This window comes from Boleophthalmus pectinirostris, unplaced genomic scaffold, assembly GCF_026225935.1.
Source record: "Boleophthalmus pectinirostris isolate CB_2022bp ecotype Guang Dong unplaced genomic scaffold, ASM2622593v1 HiC_scaffold_16, whole genome shotgun sequence".
NCBI classification, from domain to species: Eukaryota; Metazoa; Chordata; class Actinopteri; order Gobiiformes; family Gobiidae; genus Boleophthalmus; species Boleophthalmus pectinirostris.
Genome location: NW_026571095.1, coordinates 18896395 through 18919707, shown reverse-complemented (window position 1 = coordinate 18919707; position 23313 = coordinate 18896395). Strand labels below are relative to the sequence as shown.

At 37.1% G+C, this 23313-nt stretch overlaps 5 protein-coding genes across 5 annotated transcripts; 2 read left to right on the top strand and 3 right to left on the bottom strand.

The window, feature by feature from the left end:
- Positions 1 to 681: 681 nt before the first annotated feature.
- On the bottom strand, positions 682 to 6685 carry elovl8a (ELOVL fatty acid elongase 8a). The gene is made up of 8 exons (XM_020936009.1): positions 6620 to 6685; positions 5181 to 5241; positions 4905 to 5092; positions 4209 to 4289; positions 3333 to 3389; positions 3029 to 3143; positions 2814 to 2941; positions 682 to 855 (listed from the first exon to the last, which is right to left on the bottom strand). Exons 1-8 carry the CDS (start codon positions 6683 to 6685, stop codon positions 682 to 684), a joined length of 870 nt encoding a protein of 289 aa, XP_020791668.1.
- selenop2 (selenoprotein P2) lies at positions 6624 to 9887 on the bottom strand. Its single transcript, XM_020936060.2, has 5 exons — positions 9780 to 9887; positions 8837 to 9080; positions 8178 to 8390; positions 7911 to 8019; positions 6624 to 7811 (listed from the first exon to the last, which is right to left on the bottom strand). The coding sequence occupies exons 1-5, from the start codon at positions 9808 to 9810 to the stop codon at positions 7581 to 7583; spliced, it is 828 nt and encodes a 275-aa protein (XP_020791719.1). The 5' UTR covers positions 9811 to 9887; the 3' UTR covers positions 6624 to 7580.
- Positions 9888 to 14153: 4266 nt separating this feature from the next.
- Positions 14154 to 16936, bottom strand: si:ch73-382f3.1 (uncharacterized protein LOC100151273 homolog). Its single transcript, XM_020936102.2, has 4 exons — positions 16522 to 16936; positions 16289 to 16448; positions 16043 to 16218; positions 14154 to 15771 (listed from the first exon to the last, which is right to left on the bottom strand). Exons 1-4 carry the CDS (start codon positions 16669 to 16671, stop codon positions 15391 to 15393), a joined length of 867 nt encoding a protein of 288 aa, XP_020791761.1. The 5' UTR covers positions 16672 to 16936; the 3' UTR covers positions 14154 to 15390.
- Positions 16937 to 17208: 272 nt separating this feature from the next.
- Positions 17209 to 19805, top strand: toe1 (target of EGR1, exonuclease). The gene is made up of 8 exons (XM_020936099.2): positions 17209 to 17492; positions 17607 to 17647; positions 17750 to 17846; positions 17914 to 18072; positions 18146 to 18259; positions 18379 to 18527; positions 18610 to 18772; positions 18849 to 19805. The coding sequence occupies exons 1-8, from the start codon at positions 17382 to 17384 to the stop codon at positions 19488 to 19490; spliced, it is 1476 nt and encodes a 491-aa protein (XP_020791758.2). The 5' UTR covers positions 17209 to 17381; the 3' UTR covers positions 19491 to 19805.
- A 133-nt stretch (positions 19806 to 19938) lies between these two features.
- tmem53 (transmembrane protein 53) lies at positions 19939 to 22926 on the top strand. The gene is made up of 3 exons (XM_020936085.2): positions 19939 to 20154; positions 20280 to 20383; positions 21185 to 22926. The coding sequence occupies exons 1-3, from the start codon at positions 20100 to 20102 to the stop codon at positions 21884 to 21886; spliced, it is 861 nt and encodes a 286-aa protein (XP_020791744.1). The 5' UTR covers positions 19939 to 20099; the 3' UTR covers positions 21887 to 22926.
- Positions 22927 to 23313: the final 387 nt, after the last annotated feature.

Here is a 23313-nt window from a genome sequence, read left to right as displayed (position 1 = left end):
AGATGATTATTCTTCAAGATCATGACAGATGGGCTAACGGGGGCCACTGGCTTTGCTGGGGGTCCCTGTTGCCAGAAGAGATTAGATGTAAAAAAGGGGCGTGGTTTTATTTATTGTGAATGGTATGGATGATAATGTCTGTCAGGCTGGACAATAATATATGGTCTAAGCAAAATGGGGGTAGTGAAATTATAGAGTATTTTATTTGTAAAAAATGTGCAGAAGGTAAGCTCTTTGTGCATTTATGTACAGGGAAGATGTGTTTGCCTTTCTCTCTATAACAATGATCAATGTATACAAAGTTAGTTTGTTCTGCTTTTGTGATGCTTCGACCAATCAGCTTCAAATATCAGTCATGACATTCCACGCTTACCCCATCGCTTTCAGCGAGAATTGTTCCAGATTGATAAATGTGTAGAACTCACTTCAGAATGCTATGAGCCAGGTTACATTAACCCACGTCTAATAAAAGAGTATATATATATATATAAAAAAAAATTTAATAATTAAAAAATTATATATATATATACATACATACATACATACATACATACATACATACACACACACACACACACACACACACAAACACATACACATCTATTAATAAGGATTACATATCTTATTCTCTTATTGCTAATTTCTTATTAGATATAGCACAAGTTTTAAGCCTTGCTACTACTAGGAAGTTTTTTCAGTCTTTTTGTTGCTGAAGTAGCTTTGGTAGTAGAAGTTGCAAAACAGAGCGGTCAGGCTAAAGGCATAGGCCACTTGCATGGCGTTGATGAAGTCTGGGTAGTCACAGTCAGCAAACAGGTTGTAGGTGCAGTGGCCCATTACAATGAAAAACTGAAACTGGTGAAGAAAAAAACTGTTATTTAAAAATGTACAAGACATAAACATAACAGTGAACATAAAGTAACCACATAAATCCATGGGAAAACACAGACCTCTAACAAGGCATTGACCACATCTTGCAATGAGAAAGATATGGGCCCAATCTTGCCCCCAATCTTAGCACTAGTGCTAGTGTTAAGGAGGGGGTGTGTCCAGGTCAGGCTGTACTTCACTTCACAGGAGGAGGGCATCAGCACGGCACATGAACATCCCATCCGGCACACGAAAATGTTATGTTAAGCATTTATCATCCTAATATATTTCCACTTAAAAGAAGCCTTCTGGCGATTCACTGAACGCACCACACCACGCCCTAAGTCTGCTCCACTCCACCCAATATTCAGGCACAGCACACCTCTTGTTTAGAGCTCCACACCCCACACTTGCACTAGCGCTAAGATCGGGGCAAGATAGGGCCCATAGTGTCTAAATCACCCACATTTAATACAGGATTAAGTTGTCTCTTTCTTGGGCACCAGTTTTCTTTGGTCCAATTTGCCAGCTCAAAATTCCTGATCATTTTTAACATTTTCACCAACTGTTTATTTATTTCAGCATTTATTACATTTATTTTATTTTATTATGTACACATAAACTTACCCCAAAACAACTTTCTATGGGCACAATGTGACATTATCAAGTTGTAAAAAATTGAAAGGAAATTCCATTGTGAATCACTGTCCCAGTAATTGAACTACTCTTATTTTTGCCTCTAATAACAAATGCCGCCTCCCGTCACCACCTCCAATCCTATACAAAACTCTGCCATTCTAATTAGTTCAACTATCTTAACCAAGTGGTGAGTCCAACAGTTAACAAAGACGCACTGGTCAGTTACATAATGCCAGTCAGCTGCAACATTGACCTATATATGCTGCTCTATATAGACCAAGGGGGAACTCTACTCACTGCATTGTCTCCTCATAAGCTCCATAAGCGGAAAACAGATGGTCCAGTAGCTAGCTGAGTAGCATCAGTGGCGCTAATCTGTCTTGTTATGCCAGTCCAAACAATGAAAAAGCAATTAGAGGGCCTTATGTTACAGCATCATCAGATCTGGACTGCATTATGTGAGGATGTTGTTATACTTGTGTTACATATCATTCCATAAACTATGAACTATTACACAATTTTGTTAAAAGCAAACATCCCTACTGTTTGCACATGCTTTTCTTGGACCAATTTAGATCATTATTTATATATATATATATATATATATATATATATATATATATATATATATATATATATATATATATATATATATATATATATATATATATATATATATATATTATATTTATTTTTTTTTTATTTTTTATTTTTTTTTTTATTTTTTTATTTTTTATTTTTTTTAAATCATGCCCAAGTTTTGAAATTGTAAAGCTTGGTCATTTTTCATGGTATTAATTAGAGTTAGGTTATTTCTCCTTATTGACTGATCACAATATTCTATATTTTCTCTTATTAAAAACAAACAAAAGATGGCATTCAATATTAATTTCCATACCATGAACAATCCAAAAAGACTGTATTGTTATTTACCACAAAAAAAAGTATTATTTAATTTTATAATTTTTTCTTCCAAAAACTTGCATGGCTATAGACCTAGACCTTAGCAATGACTGAACTGATTTAAAGCCTTAGATTAAATTCATTGCACAGCCCTAATACTACTACTACTCTAACATACAGCTTACTTTTTTTCCTCGTATGTCACACTCCACACTACATTGAAGCAGTGACCATAAATGATACACAAATTACTTTACAGAGGACTTTATAATACACCAGTTCCTACTGCAAATTGTCACTGAGCCTTTTCTTCTCAACACAGTGGTGCCATTTATCCAAGTTGGGACTAGTACAATGTTTACAGTCTCTTGCTATGCCATGTGGCTGGATTAAAAACTTACCAACTGCAAAATGGTGAGGTAGCGTTTCCACCATAAATATTTGGTCATGCCTGGTCCCAAAGCTGCCAGTCCATAGTACAAATACATCACAACATGGACCATAGAGTTCATCAGGCCGTTGAAGAAATCTGTGAACAAAATCTTAAAATTTTATTTCCAACACTTCTTGTACACTGCTTTAGTAATACTAGGGTATAGGGCACAGAGTACTGTACTTTGTCCTCCGGCTACATATTTAATTCCAACCCAACAGTTGAAAATCATTGTGGCATGATGATATACATGGAGGAAGGTCAGCTGATTGTTCTTTTTCCTCAAAATGAAAAACATCTGACAAAACAACACAAGAAAAATGCATAATTTTGAGTTTTAACAGAACTATTAACTTGTCAATTCAGTATTATGTCAGTTATTGGTTAATAGCATTATTCGGTTAAAATAGCTTTGATGTTTTATCCCTACAGATAAGATCCATATTGGTAATAAATAGACTACATTCTGAGCACAGCGATTACTCACAGTATCACAAAGCTCTATCACTTTGGAGAAGAAGAACCACCAGTGCACTCGGGCCATCTGTCGACACAACAACCAACAATTGAAAACCACCATTAAGTTTTACATGTTTTTTCAGAATCAAATTTATATGAACACTGAATAAATCAAAATGACAAAAATGACAAAACACAAAAGTAACTGATATAGATATCCTATGGGATTTGTCCTCAGGAAGGGGCAACAATGTGACTTTGATTATTAAATCATGAGCACACTTGGCAGAGAATCATAAACAATTATTTTCCACATGAGTCTAGGGTTGTCAAAAATAATGAAAATCAGATACTAATCAATAGGCCTACCAAAACTAATACGAACTAATACGAAACTAACAAACACGTCCAGAGTAGCTTGAGAATGATCTTGATTATTCTCATCAGTACAAGCATAAGACCATGTAGACTAGAATCCTCCAATACGCACTTTGGAACATTCCTGTGTGACTGAGGGATTACGCAGATATAAAACAGCATGGTAATATAAAAGTACTATGATTTAATGTTAAAAATGATATTGTACTGTCTAAATAAAGAGTGTTTTTTATTATCATCGTGGTGTCAGAATCAGTATTTAGTATTGAGTCTATTCCTTAATATAGAATTTGAGTTTGAAATGTTAAGATTGTGACAACACTCTTCAGCATTATGCTGTGCACATAGCATCACAGTATTCTTGGTAAAAAATATTCATGTTAACAATGTTATTTTAAATCAGCATGTACACTATCTACTTGGGTTCTGCTCAGTAATATTTTGGTGGGTGATAACAAAAAGACAAAAAGTATGTTGAAATCATCTCACACTTAACCTAAAGTAGGGGCACAGTAAAAGACCTTACTCTCATAGCCAGTGGGCTATCACTGTAGTCCACGGGCTGGCACAGCAGACTGTATTTGGCCAACCAGGCTGAGGCAGTGAACTGAAAATACAAAAGCGGCTTTCATCTCTGCTTTGGTTTGTTTCTGTCTGCGTACATAAACACAAAATCTCATTTTGTCAAAGTACTCATGAGCAAATCACTTTCTGTTTCAGAGATAATGTCTATGATGTGGACAAAGCATACAGGCCTATTAGCCCCAACATTGAGAACACTGAAAAACCTGGTGGTGATGTTAAACTCCAATAGGCAGTGTTTAAATGTTGTCCTTAAAGGTGAACTGTGTAACTTTTCTAGTGGAGATACTGGAGAACAGTATGGCATTCAACATATCTATTTCCATGGAGACAAGCAAGTGGAGACAGGCCAAGTTACAGACAGGCCAAGTTACAGGTCAGATCTTTGGGGAGACGCTTCAGTAAGAATGCATGTATTTCAAGGTATATTTGAATAAAAATGCAAGATAGATAAGTTTAATGCAGTACTGTGGAACCCTTTTCCAGATGCTGTTTCATTGCTGTCAGAAAACACCATAAATCCATTTCTTGTTAGTACTTTTTTTTTTTTTTTTTTTGGCAAGTGGCTGTAATGTTTCAGTTGCCTACCTGTTCTCATTATTCTATTGCTCAACAGGCTAAATAACAATGTGTAGCTTACCTCATAGCTCATGTAAAATGAGAGGAACACCATGGCAAAATTGTAAACTAGCAGCACTGGTTTGAGGTTCACTGGGCTCCTATTTGCCATCAGCTTTGGCCCTGACCATAATATTATCAAATATCCAAGGAATATACAGGCGATGGGCACTGGAGAAGAGACCAGCAGCCATTTGTCTGTCCTCTTGTCTAGACAGAGATGAGAAGAGACATAATAGCACTCTTATGTCTAACAATATCAGAACTCAAGGCAATTGACAAACCCTTCAAAACGTACCTCCATTTTCTAGAATCCCTTGATATAACACCTCGAGGTTTTTCCAAGTGGTAACTCCACCCTGGAATTGACATCACAAGAACTGCTATTAGTTTTCTGAGTGCTCAATACACCCAGAATGCTTTGCTCTTCAACTTGCCAATCATTGAGAAAAGAAATGTCATATCTGTAATCACAAAAAATGTTCAGACAAGATGCAACAACCCCCAGTGATAAAGTTGATCAAAGATGGTCACAATGCAGGGATTATACATCACTAATCCAAACGCATCTCCAGATAATAGATAAAAAACCTCTTGCTTGATGAATAATAGCCATCTCGAGCGAGTGCTGCCACCTCCTGGTGTATTGTGGAAATGTGTTGTACATAATATGGTACTGCACATTTCAGTATTTGTCAAACAGTTGAGGCTTTGCTATGCATTGTGTTTATTAGACAGGGCCTTAGCTCCCTCTAGTGGTGGTGTGAAGAAAACGTGCCTATATTACAGTTTTTCAAAACTCAAAACGCTCTGCTCCACCTTGTGATGTCATGAAGCGGTAGTTTTCAAGTTAACAGCTCCTTTTACCTTTAGTTCAGTAGAGACTGGAACATAGTGGGACACTTCCCGGAATACCACATGACATCACAAGGTGGAACAGTGTTTTGTGTTTGAAAAAAGAACTCAGTCTTAATATGCAGGGTTGGTGTGATAAACATGAATGAATGAAATGTTTTTGATAAGGAAACAACATTATAAAAAAGACCAGAAAATAGCATAATATGGGCCCTTTAATGATGAAATACTATTTTTATTGAACAACATGGCCCTTAAGTCTACATCAAGGCATGCAAAATACAGTTTATGGCATTACAATTACATTTTCTGTTTGATTAATTTATAGATTATCTTTAGTTAACTCAAATGACGAAACATAGGCTATAGCCATTTGATAAAGTATTCATGTCTTAGTTGTTGCCTCTGAGTGCTAGTGAATATCTATATGTAAATCTATAATTTTATTGGCTGAAACTCTAAATTTATCAGAAAAAGATCAATTAAACTAAGACCCAAAATTTAAAGCTCTAGGACAGAGTGTAGTTCTTATTTTGTAACCTCAGTAAAAGCATTGTTTAGTAATTGGGCTGCAAGGATGAAGGATGAAGGTATAAGCAGTTTAACCTACATGGGACTGTCTTCCTGGGGATTTGCCCGAGAAATCCCAACCAGAGTACAGCTTTGATAAGAATCCCACACATGTAAACAATGCATAATGAGATCTTTATAACAGGACAAGCTTATACCTAGAATGAGCAGTTTCAACTTCATGCTTTTATACCCTCAATGACTATTTGTAAAAAAGAATGCAGAAGTCCACCAGCAACTGCAATGTCCCTGTGATATTCTGTGAATGTAAATACAAATATTTTAAAATTGTATCTAACTTGTAGGACTTACCATGTCTGTGTGAGTGGCTTCTTGTCTTCCAGTCAACTGCTGGTCTAACCTGTTGCAAAGGGACATATGGCTGTGGAGAAGCTCAAGTCTTCAATGACAAATCCTATTGGCCAGACTGCTTTGGAGGATAGCGCATTTTGTATGCAATCATCAAGCAACATTCAAAGCAGTGTCACAGCCTATGTATCGTTCTGTTGCCCTCTCTTCACCAGTGCAAAAAGCTCATATTAATTTAGATTTGATAATATGTCAAATGTCCTCTCAGAAGTCCTGTCTTTTTTCCAGGTTTAGAGCAGACACCGAAGATAACTTTATTGTACATTTTAAACACAGAATAAAGACAATGCAATGAGAAAACACATTTGTGATACTGTACCCTGATATCCTGCCCTGTAGCCTGTTAAAAGTAGAAAGTAGCGATAGTATTGACTGAAAGATAAACATATGAAAAGTAAACTTGTTCTGTTTGGTTGGTAGTGAGTGAGTACATGCCCACATACATCAACCCACAGCTCCCTGGTGTCAGGTTTTCACTGCAGATTTCATTCACTGGACATACCTGCTCACGTCAACCACACAGGAGCAAGAAGATATTTACAATGTTATCTATTAGCTAATACTAAAACATTCTATACTTACTACTGTACACTGTGTTGTGGTGTTTTATAAGAAATAATAGGAAAAAAACAACAAAAGATTAACCTTATCATTAAGTGACAAACCTACGGTGCATACACAATGACATCAAAATCTGTATATTGACAACAGATATTTTACTTGCCTTATGAATTAAATGCAATGTCATTAAGTTATTCTGAAAGTAACAAAAAGTTTTATGCTGGTCTTGAGTTTCCTGTTTAGACACCATTTTGTGGATTTGGATTTGCCAATTCAAAAGATACAGCATTTACTTTTGAAACTTTGGCAGTTGTAATAATGAATAGTGACAATGACTTTAGGATTACTTCTTTTGCTTATTGTGTTGATTCTGAGTCCTGTTGTGGTGGTGGTGGTGCTGCTGGTGGTGGTGATGGTTGCCATGGTGATGAGGATAATGATGGTGATGATGGTGGTGGTGGTGTGAGCGTGGAGGTGGTGACGTTGGGCCCATTTCCTCTGCTGCAGGTGCTGAAGAGACAGGTGTTGTCTGGTTCCTGAAACTACTCCCACTGGTGGTATGGTTGGAATGGCCCTATAAAAATAAATGGTAAACATGATTTGTCTGCTAAAATCTTGGTAATCAGATGGCTGTAGTTCACTGTATTTTTTGCAGATTTTTATGTTTACTTACTGTGCAGTTGCAGATATCTCTAAAATAAGTTGCTCTGATAGCAGCTTCCACATAGGGTAAATTCAGCAAACTATATGGAAGGACTATATGGAAAGTCAAAAGACCGCATCTGAAACAAAAAAGACAGTACTTAATACATACAGTTTTACATTTATTTTAATCCAGCTATGAAGGTTTGCTTAATCAACACAAAACAAAAAAATAATATATATATATATATATATGTGTGTGTGTGTGTGTGTTGTAAGCTCTTTTACAAGTATGTACCTGTCATAGACGAGAAAGTCATCTTTGTCCCCATCCAAGATGTCCCACACATCCTCTTGTAAAGGTGCTTGCTGGTATACAGGAACACTAGGGGGCGCTCTCCTCTTCAGCTCCCAGTACATGGCTCTGGACTCAGCCCTCTTCTCATTCACAATCATGAAGGACACCCCTGTCATGTTGCTACGATCAAGCTTCTCCTGCAGGCGGCCAATTCTACAAGAATAGAAACCAAAAGCTATAAATAACAGACTATTAACTATGTAACTAAAACTAAATCTGACTTGGTAATATCACCTGCTTGTCTCCATGGAGATAATAAGTTAAATCCCATACTGTGGAACATTCCAGGCAAAGCAATAACATCTCCATGTAGAAATTAGGTGGGGTAACCTTCACCAGAAAAGTTACATACTGCCCTTTTAAAATGTTGAATGATTATCAGACAGTAATAATTAGCAGTTGAAGTAATGGTTAGTAATGACACAAACCAATGTTCATGGCCCCAGGTTAGACCTAACTTAGTCTGTCTTAGCTGAATTAGTTCCTAGCCTTACCCTGCTTTTCTCCCTGATTAAGAATAGTTCAAATGTTGGAATTACACTGTTTAGTCCCATAGTCACAATTTAATAAAACTTGATTTAAAAAACGTAAGCTCTTACTTGGCTGCCTGCTGGAGACAGAGCTGTCAGGTAGCCTTCAGAAGAGCCACTACTACCAAATCTCCCTGCACCCCATTCATGGGTGCTTGGCCCTTGATTTCCCAGTGGGGGGCAGGCTTGCAGATCCTGGAGGCAGTATTCTCCCCCTCCACCAGCAGAGTGACATGTGAGGCCCAGAGCACACTTGGCAGGGCCAGACACAGCCACAAAGATGAGAGAGAGCCCATTGTCCCTCGTTGGAGACCTATAAATAAATATAAAACATCAATGACAAAGGGGCTGTCTCTTCTCGTCCAAAATCTCCAGTGATGCTTTTGACAATTAGATTAAGGTTTTAGTCCAGTGTCTTTTATCCAGAAGTAAATGGTCATATGCACTGATCCCAAAATAATGAAGGGAGAGTAAACAGCTATTGTGTGGGGCAGGGGCAAAGGGACAGAATGCCAGATAAACAAAAATGACACCCCATGCAAATCATATATGGTTAAATAGAGGCTAGTATATAAATGGGAAAAGTTCAAGAAATTAAAGGCACACTATGAAATATTTTCTGGTGGCAATACACTCTCTGCTCATATCCAGGAAGATGGTTGCTTTACCTAGAAGTTCCTCAGTCTGGTATCAAATGTATTCATATTGTATTTAATCAATTACAGATGTTTTTGTTGCTCCAAAATAGAAAAACGGCATTCTCACTTTGAGCTAGGTCCCCTTTCTACAGATCTCACCTGTAACTTGCCCAGGTGATGTCACCTGCTTGTCTCCATGGAGATAAATTTGTTTAATGGGATACTGTATAACATAGCAGGCAATCCAATAACATCTCCATAAAGACAAGTGTACTCTTCCAGAAAGTTACATAATGCACTAAGTATAAGATGTCCAGTTGATTACATATGATTTCTATTTTGATTTTTAAAAAAGAAAATTAAACATATTTTACCTGCTTCCGCTCTCTGCTCCCTCTGTCCCATCTGAGAATCTCTGCTCTGTGCTCGTTTTTAAAGACTTTGGTGATAATGAAGCACTTCCCCCAATTCAAACAGACAGAGAGATAGGGGGAGAGGGAAACAACTAGGGAAACAGTGTAGGCCAGGGGTATTCTAGAGCATGTTTGAAAATACAAAATAATGACATTACTATTATTACTATTACTTTATGACTCACAAAGTGTATTAACATACATGTTTATTGTAACACATTTGATCTACAGTGTGTTAATTAAATAAGATCAAATTAAAATTTTTATTTTTATCACCACCAAACAACTTGTGTTGACATGATCGGTTTATGGCTTTAGAGGGCCATGTGATCATCAGAGAAAATCAATTGAACTCACAAGACAGAGCTCAAAGTGCTGTTTCTGTCTATTTCGACATTCAATTTACGGTACAGTACAAACATGTAATCATCCATTACATGTGCACTGTAGTCAATTCAATCTTGAACTAAATTTATATTGTTGTGAATGCTTCTGCTTGTGAATGCTTCATAAAAGCCTGATTGGGTTTCACTGATTATTTCATCCATGCCATTTTAGAGGCAGTTTAAGAAAATATTAGTAATTTGTTATCTGTATTAAGTAACATTATTGGTCTCCAGTCATCAAAACGTTTTAAAACTTTGCCAGCTTTTGGAATTAATAATTTGACCTTGTTTCATTGTTGCTGATATTGTTTATGGTTTCTTGCAGAGTTTCAAATAATAAATCTTTAATCTCTGGTCAGAAGTGTTTACAAAAATTTGCTGTGAGGCCAAGAGCACAATCAGTGGTAATAGATTTCAGAGCTTTTTCCAATTTGTGGTTAAGATGCCTGTTGTTTTGCCTTGTTTTACATTTCATGCATTCAGCTTGATGTAAATGCTTGATATAGACATGAACTGTATGAAGGAGCTCGATTTACATGCTGATCCAGTGACCCAGACTGTGACACTTTTTATTTCAACCAACTAAGTCCTAGAGGGAAGAATTTGTCAAACATCAAATAAATAACTTGACTTAACTAATGACTTTTGCCCCCATGCCTTTTATGCTAAAGTTAATTATGGTCTTCTTGGGCCTATCTGAGATGGCTTTGTACAATCAAAGTGAAATTTTCAAAAAGTCTATGGGAAAAATGTATGTAAATTTTACTCCCAGAATCCAAGGTCACAGTTGAGCTCCATATGTGGCAAAAGATGGTCTCTGCCAAAAATGTCAGCACAATATAAGTGCTATTAAACCATTAGTACTCAGACAAAAAAAGTTTGCTAAGTTGTGTATTAATTTATAAAAGTTTTACATTGTTTAAACCTATCTTACCTCTGCCTTTAGACTCAATTTGTGCTGTAGTATTTATTGAGTTCCATAAAATTACTGTGACAGGGGTTCCACTGTCAAATATTGATATACATTTTAAAATTAATAGAATACCAGAAAGAATTCCAACATTTCTGCAGATTTTAATCATTAAAACATTGCAGTTGTGTGCATATTAGGGTTTCCTGTCACCACACTCATGGCATCATCAAAATGATATCACCCTGTAGACAAAACAGGCTAAGAGTGGCTGGATTGGAGTGAGATGCACAATGCAATGAAGACTGAGATTTCTTTTTAAATCTTCCCAAAACAAAGCGACCAAGTGCTAAAAACTACAATGCAATAAAGTGCATTGGAGGACAGGAGCAGGTCTTCTTCAGCAGCAGAACAATGAATGGTTGAAACAGGCACCTTATATTCCACTGAGTAAAACCATTACAACTCCAAGGGATGTAAAAGTGACATTAGCTGTATACAACTAAGTTAAAATTCTCCAATAATTGGCTTTCAAAATGTTAATTGCTCTGGCAGTTGTGGATAGTATAATGGATAGTGACAATAACTTTAGGACTACACCTTTTCCTGAGATCGTGTTGGATCTGAGTCCTGTTGTGGTGCTGGTGGGATTGGTGGTGGTGATGGTTGCCATGGTGATGGTGATGATGATGATGGTGGTGGTATGAGGATGGAGGTGGTTGTGATGGGTCCATTTTCTTTGCTGCAGGTGCTGATGAGACAGGTCGCGTCTGGTTCAGCTATTACGAGTTAATGTTCAGGAAACTGCTCCCACTGGTGCTATGGCTGGAATGGGCCTGTAATATAGTATAGTATCAAATGGTAAAGACAATTAACTTTACAGAAGGCCAATTCTGTGTTTATGCTGCCATTGTGCCAAATAATATAATACTTTCATATTCAAAGTAAAACAAAAAGTAAAACACATAAAGTCTAGTTATATCCAATTACCAGAAAATCCTGGTCATCCGATGCTGGTTTTGAAACTTGATCTTTATGTTTACTTATTGTGCAGTTGCAAATATTTCTATATTTTATAAAATAAGTAGTTCTGATTGCAGCTTCCACAAGGTAAATTCAGCAAACTATATGAAAGTCAAGTCAAAAGACAACAAAAAATGCAAAACATGTTAAATCTTTATTCTAATCCAGCTATAAAGGTTTGCTAAATCAGTGTATATTTTTACTGGTCCAAAGAGTGGATGAAATAAAGAAGGTTAAGCCTATGTTTGAAATGCTATATATATATATATATATATATATATATATATATATATATATATATATATATATATATATATATATATATATGATGATAATATATATATAATATGATGCTTTTACAAGTATGTGCCTGTCATAGATGAGAAAGTCATCTTTGTCCCCATCCAGGATACCTCACACATCATCTTCTAAAGGTGTTGCTGGTACACAGGAACACTAGGAGGCACTCTCCTCTTTTATGTTGAAGGGTGTACCACATCCTTGTTTTCAAGTTAGGAGATGTTAGTGTTAGTTCCATAGTATGACATTAAATCAACCTTGTATTTTTTCATTTACGTAATGTTGTTTTTGTTGCCTTCTTCATAAATCTGACTTGGCGATATTACCTGCTTGGCTCCATGGAGATAATAAGTTAAATGTCATACTGTGTAACATTCCAGGCAAAACAATAACATCTCATGTAGACAATATACATGGTGGAGTAATCGTAACCAAAAAAGTTACATACAGCCGTTTTAAAATGTTGAAGTCTAGAAACACAGAGATCCTGCCTTTTGGCCAAGCACAGTTCTGAATTAGTTTCTAGTCTTACCCTGCTTTTCTCCCTGATTAAGAATAGTTCAAATGTTGGAATTGCACTGCTTAGTCCCATAGTCACAATTTAATAAAACTTGATTTAAAAAAGTAGTCTCTTACTTGGCTGCCTGCTGGAGACAGAGCTGTCAGGTAGCCTTCAGGAGGGCCACTACTACCAAATCTCCCTGCACCAAATTCATGGGTGCTTGACCCTTGATTTCCCAATGGGGGGCAGGCTTGCAGATCCTGGAGGAAGTATTCTCCCCCTAAACCAGCAGAGTGACATGTGAGGCCCAGAGCACACTTGGCAGGGCCAGACACAGCTACAAAGATGAGAGAGAGCCCATTGTCCCTCGTTGGAGACCTATAAATAAATATAAACATCAATGACAAAGGGGCTGTCTCTTCTCATCCAAAATCTCCAGTGATGCTTTTGACAATCAGATTAAGTTTTTAGTCCAGTGTCTTTTATCCAAAAGTAAATGATCATACGCACTGATCCCAAAATAATGAAGGGACAGTAAACAGCTATTGTGTGGGGCAGGGGCAATAAGGGGACAGTCCACCCAACACAAAATTTACCTATGGTTAGATACACAGGAAAAACATTCAAGAAAATTAAAAATTATGTAATTGCACAATTAAATTTTTTTTAGGCTATATTTCCATGGAGATGTTACTGTTTTACATGGAAGATCCATAGGTATTAATTGTATCTATACTGTATTTTATCGAGTACAGGTGTTTTAGTTGCTTCACAATAACATGGAATCTCACTTTGAGCTGGGTCCCCTCTCCATAGAACCAGTCTGTAACTTGACCTGGTGATGTTGCTTGCTTATCTCCATGGAGATAAATACAGTATGCTGAATGGCATAACACTCCAGGTAATCCAATTACATCTCCATGGAGACAACTGCTCTCCTCCAGAAAAACTACATAACACACCTTAAGTATAAGCTGGCCAATTCATTACATTATGACTGCTTTAATTTTTTAAAAGTACAGTAAAATGGTAATTCAGGGAATAAAAACATCTTATCATACATAAACATTAACAAACAAGTTTTACCTTCTTCCACTGCGCCCTATGTCCTATCTGAGACTGTCTGCTCTGTGCTTGCTTTATGAAAACTTTAATGATGAAGCGCTTCCCCCAAATCAAAAAGAGTGATAAGGGAAGGAGAAACAACAGTGCAGTTGAGGGGTATTTCAGAGCACATTTTAAAATAGTCAAGTCCATAACATAAATTATTGTTATTATTAATATATGACTCACAAAGTGGATTACCATAAATTTCTTTTGCAATATAATAGATCTACAGTTTGTTAATTAAATAAGCTCAAATATACACATATTTTTAAACAACACCAAACCACTTGTGTTGACATGATCGGTTTATAGCTTTAGAGGACCATGTGATCAACAGTGAAAATCAATTGAACTCACAAGAAAGAGATCAAAGTGCTGTTTCTGTCTGCTTCGACATTCAATTCACTGGGCAGCACAAACATTTCATTTGTGCAAGTTTAGCAAGGTTGCACAAAATAAAAATAAAATCAGTTAATTAGGCTCTTGATAATCCAATACAAATTGTTAAAGGGCATTAGTGATATAAATTCATCTTAATATAGAAAAACTTCCAACAACTGTGGCTTTTAATAATTAAAACATTGTAAGTAGTGACATTACAGTTGTGTGCAAATTAGTGTTTCCTGTCACCACAATTATGGCATCAAAATTATATCATCCATTACTAAATTCAAGAATTTGGATACTGAGCCTAATACCGCAAGGAGATATAATACAACATGTTTAAAATTGAGGTGGGTTGATGAAAATAACTATATGATAAAATATGTTAATATTCAAAATTCATATGGCTTAATAAGATGTATAGTTATTATCTCTGTTTTTACTTCTTCTGTACACAGGCTTGTCAATAGTGATAACCTGAATAAATAAATGAACCCACACAAAAATATTCTCCCAGAATCCTTCTTAATATTACTGGGGCACATAAGCAGCAGAAATATGTACCCCTAAATAAAACTTTAGTCCATATGCAATTCTGAAGACTTATTTTTATAGGGATGGGACGAGTCACAAGACCAGACACAACACAAGATTCACGGAAATGAGACAAGATGAGATTTTGACATCAATGATACTAAATAAATTTGGGCTCAAATTTTCAATTTTTTTTTTTACTGTAATTGTTTTAGCTCACGAGATCTTGCCCCATCCCTAAATTGCATAAATTCATGTGCAGTTGTGACCATATATGTATACGACATGTCAGTTAATTACACCAGTGTCGAAATGTAACTGTCACAAATCTTCAGTCCCATCTCTTTTTGAGATCAGGTGAAGTGACCTAAAATGTATATTCTTTGGTTGGTGCAGATGGTTTGAAGTCAGTGTGCTTTTGAGCAATCAGGACAAAACACCAATGAGTTCTTCATCATTGTCTCCGACTCCTTGTGTGGGACTGTCACAGGTCGCCATGAGGCCAAGGCCAAGCTCAGCCAGCTCCTCACAGCTCATATCTGTGGTTACCATGATTTTAGTCTCCAGTCGATTACACAGCGTCCTGTAAGAAGGCAAAGGGTACCCCAGTTCACGTAGGTACTCATAGCCCTTGGTACCAACAGCACTACGAATTTTCCGAGCTTTAATTATTGTCTCAGGAGACCAGACAGCACGTCGGGAGCGTTTGGTGAGGGACAGAGCACGAATCTGATCCTCATATAAGAAGTTCTGGAGGCCCTTTTCAATGCGATCAAGTCGATAGAAACGCTTCTTCATTTCCTCAACCTAATGGGGAGAGAGGAAAAGTCAGTACCATCTATAAAACTTTTCATAAACAAGAACAAAAGACAATGAATTTTACGTTTATTATAGTCAGTACATTTGCAATAACATTTATTATTGGGTAACTACATATTTAATAATTTGATGTGTGTGTTCCCTGGTTGCATACTTTAAGCCATTCATTCAGTTATATGAAGCATTTACATGTGGATAGTAACATACATGTGGACAAGAACATAAATACATCTCCAAATAGTATGTGTAAAATGTGTACCTCTTTTTGTAGCCTCGCTGAATTTTGCATCTCCTGCTCCAGCTGTTTCTTGAGGAGCAGACATTGGGTGCAGGGCTGCTGGTCTTCTCTGGTGCAGTCTCCATCCTCCTCGTCCATTCCTGGCAGTGGGTTGCGCCTTGCATAGCCATGGTCCCCCACATTCAATTCCTTCTCAACTGAAAGAAAACGTTCTCTTTAGGTAATTAGGATTGATCAACATGGTTTCACTTTAAGTGGATAACTTACCTGGTTCTGGTTTTAGCGGGATGGTAAGGAATGACGTTGTGATAATTGGATAAGGAGGCTCTCCAATACTAAAAATTGTTGGAATTGCATTGGGCTTCAGCTTCTTCCCACCAGCTGGAGATCTGGCAACCTCCTCAAACTGACTGTGCTCAAAGTGATCCTGGTTTGGAAAATATAATAAAACATGATAACATGCAATAGCCACAGTTGTTTTATCAAGGCTGCCGTCTTACTTCGCAGAGTCTGGAGTGAGGAGTAGGTTCAAAATCCCGTCGACAATTGACCACCCATTTCTTCTTGCGCACTGGGTCTTTGGGGAATCTGAACAGCTGTTTGCCAATACTAGTTGAATTTGAGCAATGTGGAGCAGAGCAGCCTCCCATTGCCAAAGCAAACGCGAACGCTTTCAATGACAACCGAAAACTGCGCTTTTTGGTCGCGAGTTGCGCCCAGAGTTCGATATTAAATAATGAATTACTTCGGTTTTTATCGCTAAAATTACAAACAACAAGCAGAAAAAGTTATATATGCAGTGTAGCTTTACGCCTAGAAACCAAATGTGTAGTTACCAATTCGATTTACATTGCAGTTAAGCTTTTTTCTTAAAATAATTTTGACGAAGATAAAATATTTCTGACTTTGTTTGAGCCAAAATGGCGCTAGAATATTTCGCAGTGTAGTTTGGTGACGTCATGTTTACGTGCGCCTGTTGCGGTTGCCTTTCCAAAAACAGGTGAATGTGCCAAAATTTCAAAGGAAATTTAAGATTAACTATAAAGTCAAGTGTATATTCAATTTATTACCATCGTGTCTTGGCACTATGTAATAAGTGGATTAATTAATTATATGTATTACACTTTTATTATCACTCAGGCATTTTAGCCACATGGTGGTCCTTTTTGTCACATGACCAAGCACAGGACCCAAAAGCACGTTGAAATGTTTACGGTTTCTGCATCTTCAAATTGTATATTTTATTTGACGTTTCACCTGCTCCAAAGTCTTAATTAACTAACGCAACGCAATAACTGTCTTAAAAAAGACACATTTTTAGTGGCTTAAATATAAAGCTGCAGTACTAAGTTACAAAGTGATGTCCTCCTTCGTAGTTCCAGTCATTGATGTTCACAATGACAATTTTAAGGAGCTTTGGCCTGCTATGGTTGTTGCATTGAAAACCTCTTCCTTTATTGCTCTTGACACCGTAAGTATCGTGTTGTATTTTGAAGGTACACCATAGTTAATGTATGTAATTATAACGAGTATTATATCTTCAACATTGTACTTTGTTTATGGAAATGTGTTCATTACAAATTAGGAGCTGAGTGGTCTTGGGAACAGGAAATCTCTACTAGCTGAGTAAGAATATCGTTATAAGTGTTATACCATGTGCATCTTCATCTTTTCGCTATTAGTGTCTGAAATTAGAATACTTAATATTTTGTTCTCTATTCGTTCTAGATCTATAGAGGACAGGTATAAGGCCATATGTCATGCTGCTCGCTCTCGCTCCATCCTCTCTCTTGGTTTCGCATGCTACAAACTACTAGACAACAAGGTAACTCACTGCTAGTACAATTATAATAAAAGAATAATTAAGCCCGATTTTATTTCCTTTGCCACAGCCTGCAGACTCGTACTTGGTCCAAGTGTATAACCTGACTCTACTGTGCTCAGAGGAGTACATCATCGAGCCTCAGTCTGTGCAGTTTCTTGTGCAGCACGGCTTTGACTTCAATAAACAGTATGCTCATGGGATCCCTTATCTCAAGGGCAATAATAAGGTAATGACACAAGCACTACCACAAATATTATTTAGTCTTTATTGTATCTCTTCTTGTTGTTCCTCCACAACAGGCAGGATCTGACTACCAGGGGGTTCACATCAGGGCTCTGTTCACTGAACTTCTGCGTGCTCGAAAACCATTGGTGCTCCACAATGGCCTCATTGACATGGCCTTTTTATACCAGGTACATTACATGATTCATGATACTAAGCTGTACTCAGTTACTAACATGTTGTTTTTAATATTCTGTAAATGTTTACTAGTTGTAAATTGGTATTAGAGCAATATCTACTTTTTTGCCAGAGTTTTTATGCTCATCTGCCTGAGCAACTGGTGACCTTCACAGCTGATCTGTCAGAGATGTTTCCTGCTGGTATTTACGATACCAAATATGTCACTGAGTTTGAGCTCAGGCTAACAGCATCCTACCTGGAGTATGCCTACAAGAAATGGTCAGTGGTACTTCTCTTGTAAATCTGAGAGATTTTTATTAATTGTTTTATTTGATAACATAAACTTATTTTTTTCTCTCAGTAAACTGGATAACATTCGTGGTTTGGCCTCTGGAGCTGCTGGTCCTCATGTCCAAGTGGAGTTCTGTCAGTATAGCGGTCATATGTCCAGCTATGTGGACTTCAGAGAGTGCCCAGATGTAATCTCATCAGAGGGACAGACTGAAATATGTGAACGCTTCTCTGTGAGTGATCTGATCTGTTAAGCTTAATAAATTATGAGTGTGCTTTTCATAAAACTGTCTTTTTTGCTGTGCACAGGCTTTTGGTTGGTGTCCAAATGGCACACAGTGTCCATTGTCCCATGACACTGACCTCATTGTCCTCCAAGATGAAAAGAACAAGGAGGATAAAAGAAAAAAGAGGAAGCGACAAAGAAATAAGAAGAAAGGAGGAGAGAATACAGAGGATTCATCTATTTTTGAAGGTGCACCAGAAAACAAAATACCCCACATGGAAATAGATGTCCAAGAACAGTCTATCGATGGGCCTGTTGCAAATAAGACAGATGAAAACAAATCTGTTACAACCAGCCACCTCCCAGACCTCCCAGCTGATACTGACAATAGTGTAGAAAGCATGAATAAAGATGTATTGAAAAAGTCCCCTATCCTCTCACCACAGAAAAAGAAACAAGACACAGGGACACACAGGGCTGGGTTTGATGCTTTTATGACAGGATACATATTTGCTCATTCTTGTGTCACTGACCGAAAAACTGAGGAGGGGGCGACTAGGAGTGAACAACCAAAGCAGGACATACAACAGTGGCTTCCTAGTTGTCTCAATAAGGTGTACCTCAGCGGCAAATCTGTCCCACTAAACATAGTCAAAAGCACCTTTGCCAAGTCATCCAAAGCACATGTGCAAAAAATGGAGAGAGTGTGGGAATCAAGACAGTAGTGGTTTTGAATTTAACTTTTCTTTTTTGTTTAATTCTGTTTTAGTCATGCCATAATGCACCTTTGTTCACTTTTTTCCTTCACAATTATGACTCGATACAATACTGGATTATAACAAACGATTAAGACCTTCAAATTAATTTATAAACAGGTTGGTTTAAGAAAGTGTAAATTATATTGTGCAACAAAGATCACAAAATACATCTTAATTTTGTATTGTAGTGCATGCTTGTAGCTTTTCTGTAAATTTTGAGACTATTTCTTACATTTTACACTTTAAGCAACATGCCAACAAATAAAACTTTTTTTCTCTTTACACTGCCTCTCTGGCTTGGCATATTACTAACAACAGTATTTGTATAGACTACTAGTACATAGGCCTGTCCAATACTGCTCTCTTACCACATGAGGGCAGTAGTGCAATATGAACTCCTCTACCCTCCTTGGATGATTGCAAGAGGAAGAAGTACATTGACAGAGCATTGACCTGTCTCTGCTCTCTACGTGCAATAAAAGCTCATATCGCACTACTTCACGTTAGATTTTAGATTGACAGAGTGCAAATGAGCCACACGCTTAAGGACATTAGCTGATACACACTGATACCGAAATGGCGGACAGTGAAATGGACTACAATATCGTGTTTCCAGATGCAGGGACGTCGGGTGAGCATCACATCCATTGTACAGTAACATGGTTCAGTTAGCTTAGCCTACCTGCTAGCCTTCTGCATGTGCCACACTGACTGTTGTATGTAAAGGTGTCATTTAGCCCGTGTGTCCTGTTTCAGAGAGGCATTGGCAGGGGACAAAGGAGCCAGTGGTGATCCTGCTGGGGTGGGCTGGCTGCAAAGACAAACACCTGTCCAAATACAGCTCCATTTACAACGAACAGGTACAAATCTGCTACCTGCCATTGCTATCTGTCCTTTTCCTTCACATAGTATTATATCTGTAAGTTTACATACAGGTGTGTCAATAGCTTACTTAATTCCTAAGAAAGATAATTTATTTTACATACACTGCTTTCAATAAAGGTGATACACAATTTAAATTATCTACCAAATAAGGTCATATGGTTAATGTTTTTTTTTTTTTTTTTATCTAAACTTATATCTTTGTGCGTTCCTGTATGGTTGCCAAATCTATCTAGTGCTTCCCATTAACAGAGGAGACTATGGTGGCTATAGTCTAAATGAAACTGAGTGGACAATACATTGGTATTAAGAATAATATAGTGTTTGGTTGTTGTATTACCAGATTAAATAGTTACTTGTATGTATAATCAGTCTGTTATTGATTAAAAGAGACAATAAGTGACATATTTACCTTTTAGTTTTTTCAAATAAGGATTGCCTGGGCCACCATAGTCTTGTAAAAACCCGACTGAAACACAGAAATCAATACACAGATAACCCATACCAAAACTAATATTACTTCTGTGAACTACTTTTGTCTTGCCTGAAAATGACTCTAATCTCTATAGTTTAACAAAGTTGTGTTTTTCATTCATTTGATTCATATACTGTATAATTTCTTTACTGAAAGCTGTATTAAGTATTCAGCCTTTTCCTTAGTATCAATTGAGTTTTTGTATTGTGACAACAGTATTATGAACTTATAGCAGTCTTTTTTTTTTTTTTTTGCATATTCACTGAGTGCAATAATTGATAACTCCTCTTTGTGCTTTATCCAGGGATGCGTGACTATCCGCTACACAGCTCCCCTAAAGACCGTCTTCATTTCCGAATCCTTTGGGTACAAGGAGCTGAGCAGTATTGCCCTGAAGCTACTGGAAATTCTCTTCGACTATGAAGTGGAGAGCAGTCCTATTTTCTTTCACGTTTTCAGTAATGGCGGTTTCATGTTGTACCGGTATATTGTCGAGTTCTTGCACACCGACCAACAGTTTAGCTCCTTGAATGTAATCGGGGCCGTGGTGGACAGTGCTCCTGGTAGCGGTAATGTGCGAGGGGCCCTGCGTGCTCTCACAGCCACGCTTGGACCTCAAATCAGCCCTGTCCTCAGGTACATCCTCCTGGCACTTTTTGCCGTGACTGTTTTTATGTTACGAATTGTGTTGTACCCCTTGACCAAGTATATACACAAGAATCACTATGACGCAGTAAGGGATAATCCACCTGCATGGCCTCACTACTACCTGTACTCCAAAGCGGACCAAGTCATAAGACACAAGGACGTTGAGGATTTTGTGGAAAGCATCAGACGAAAAGGCGTCCCGGCAGAGTATTTTGATTTTGGTTCCAGCTCGCATGTCAGTCATTTTCTGGATTTTCCGGAAGAGTATGCAGCCAAGTGTCGTAGCTTTCTGGTGACTTGTATGAAGGATTTGGAAGGGACGGAGCTTAAGAAGAGACGTCATGTACAAAGTCAGTGATGATTTCAACTCAGCAAGAGCAGTTTGTCTTAACCCACAATGGACCACAAAACTAATCTTTCAATCCCAATAAATGCAAAAAAGTTGTGACAATGTGTAAAATGGTCAATTAATAATAAATAATATATAATGAAAAAAAAGTTAAACTAAAACATCTTACATTTCACATAAATGCAGTACCCTTTTTGCACTGGCCCTTTCTGATTTTATTTGCAGCAGCTTATAGTTAGCTGTCTTCCAATAGGTGTTAAAGCTTTTAGCTTATTTGTTACATTATTTCTACCAAGGAGGTAGACCATCCACTGAAACATGAAAGGTAAATACACCTATTTTGTCTAATTAAACCAAAAAATTAGCAAATAGTCAAAAAAAAACTTAAACACATTTTAAAAAGTCAGTGGAGTCAAATATTAATCTTGTATGCACAGGATTCTTCCGTTATTACCTCAAACTGCAACAGTGCATTTGGACATTGCTTGATGCTTATAAGGATCACTTTATGAGTCAGAACAGACTCTTCCCGTATCCCCCACATACTGTGGATGTTTTGCTCCACATTTTACACAGTGTCACATTTTGCATTGGGGTTGTGACTACCGTTCTGATGCACTTAACTTGATCCTTAAGGCTCTGGTTAAAACACTGTTTGTGCCACTGTATTTGGCAGTAAAGGCCTTACCCTGTCCACTCTCACTACTCCTGAAAGGAATGTCGTAACCACAAAACTTATACACTGGATTAGACTGAGTTATTTAGACTAATACATTGTATTAAATATTGCTGTGAAAGGTGATGCATTGTAGATTAGTAACTAGTTAACTTAAAGGTTATTAGAAAAGCATTAATGTTCTCTATTTATTAAAATATGTTTATCCTTTTTTCCATATTGTAAGGGCTGCTTGCATTAAGGAATAGAACTTATCTTTCTTTGGAAATGTAAAGAAAATGCCCCCTTGTTTGAGTAATTTAAGGACTAAGATGTACGTTGATATATTGTGTTTATTCAACTGATGTGCCTTCAATAAATCTGACTTGCTCAATTTGCTGTATTAATACCAATGAATGTCTTCTCAAGTAGAAAAGTCTGGGAAAGTCCACAGTGAGTAACATTTGAAACTATGCAGATGGTTGGTTAAATATTGTGTAGTTAACCTTTGCTCTGCTCCCCTGCTCTTTTACTAATGACTTTGCAATCTCACCAATGTTCTGATTAAAACAGAACATAACATCCACAATAGTATTTGACACAGTATGTTATTTATAGCTGATATATTTTTTATTGTGAGTACATGATGCGTCATTGCTTTTTCATTTTTTTGGTTCTTGGCAGGGATTTAGATTGATATAACATGGAAAAAACTGAGTATCAAGTCTTTATTTTTTCCTTATTTTCAGCATATCTCCAAGACTGTTTAAAAACCAAGCCC

What these genes read in the sequence shown, in the direction of transcription:
- elovl8a (XM_020936009.1), bottom strand. Translation starts at nt 6,685, where the DNA reads ATGTCCCTTTGCAACAGGTTAGACCAGCAGTTGACTGGAAGACAAGAA. An exon ending in AAGCCACTCACACAGACATG is followed by an intron (nt 5,242 to 6,619) that starts GTAAGTCCTACA and finishes TGTCAATTCCAG; the next exon opens with GGTGGAGTTACCACTTGGAA. An exon ending in ATATGTAGCCGGAGGACAAA is followed by an intron (nt 2,942 to 3,028) that starts GTACAGTACTCT and finishes TTTTGTTCACAG; the next exon opens with ATTTCTTCAACGGCCTGATG.
- si:ch73-382f3.1 (XM_020936102.2), bottom strand. Translation starts at nt 16,671, where the DNA reads ATGGGAGGCTGCTCTGCTCCACATTGCTCAAATTCAACTAGTATTGGC. An exon ending in CTCACTCCAGACTCTGCGAA is followed by an intron (nt 16,449 to 16,521) that starts GTAAGACGGCAG and finishes TTTCCAAACCAG; the next exon opens with GATCACTTTGAGCACAGTCA. An exon ending in CAGCGAGGCTACAAAAAGAG is followed by an intron (nt 15,772 to 16,042) that starts GTACACATTTTA and finishes TCTCCCCATTAG; the next exon opens with GTTGAGGAAATGAAGAAGCG.
- toe1 (XM_020936099.2), top strand. Translation starts at nt 17,382, where the DNA reads ATGTCCTCCTTCGTAGTTCCAGTCATTGATGTTCACAATGACAATTTT. An exon ending in GAGTATGCCTACAAGAAATG is followed by an intron (nt 18,528 to 18,609) that starts GTCAGTGGTACT and finishes TTTTTCTCTCAG; the next exon opens with TAAACTGGATAACATTCGTG. An exon ending in AAATATGTGAACGCTTCTCT is followed by an intron (nt 18,773 to 18,848) that starts GTGAGTGATCTG and finishes TGCTGTGCACAG; the next exon opens with GCTTTTGGTTGGTGTCCAAA.
- tmem53 (XM_020936085.2), top strand. Translation starts at nt 20,100, where the DNA reads ATGGCGGACAGTGAAATGGACTACAATATCGTGTTTCCAGATGCAGGG. An exon ending in TCCAGATGCAGGGACGTCGG is followed by an intron (nt 20,155 to 20,279) that starts GTGAGCATCACA and finishes GTCCTGTTTCAG; the next exon opens with AGAGGCATTGGCAGGGGACA. An exon ending in GCTCCATTTACAACGAACAG is followed by an intron (nt 20,384 to 21,184) that starts GTACAAATCTGC and finishes TGCTTTATCCAG; the next exon opens with GGATGCGTGACTATCCGCTA.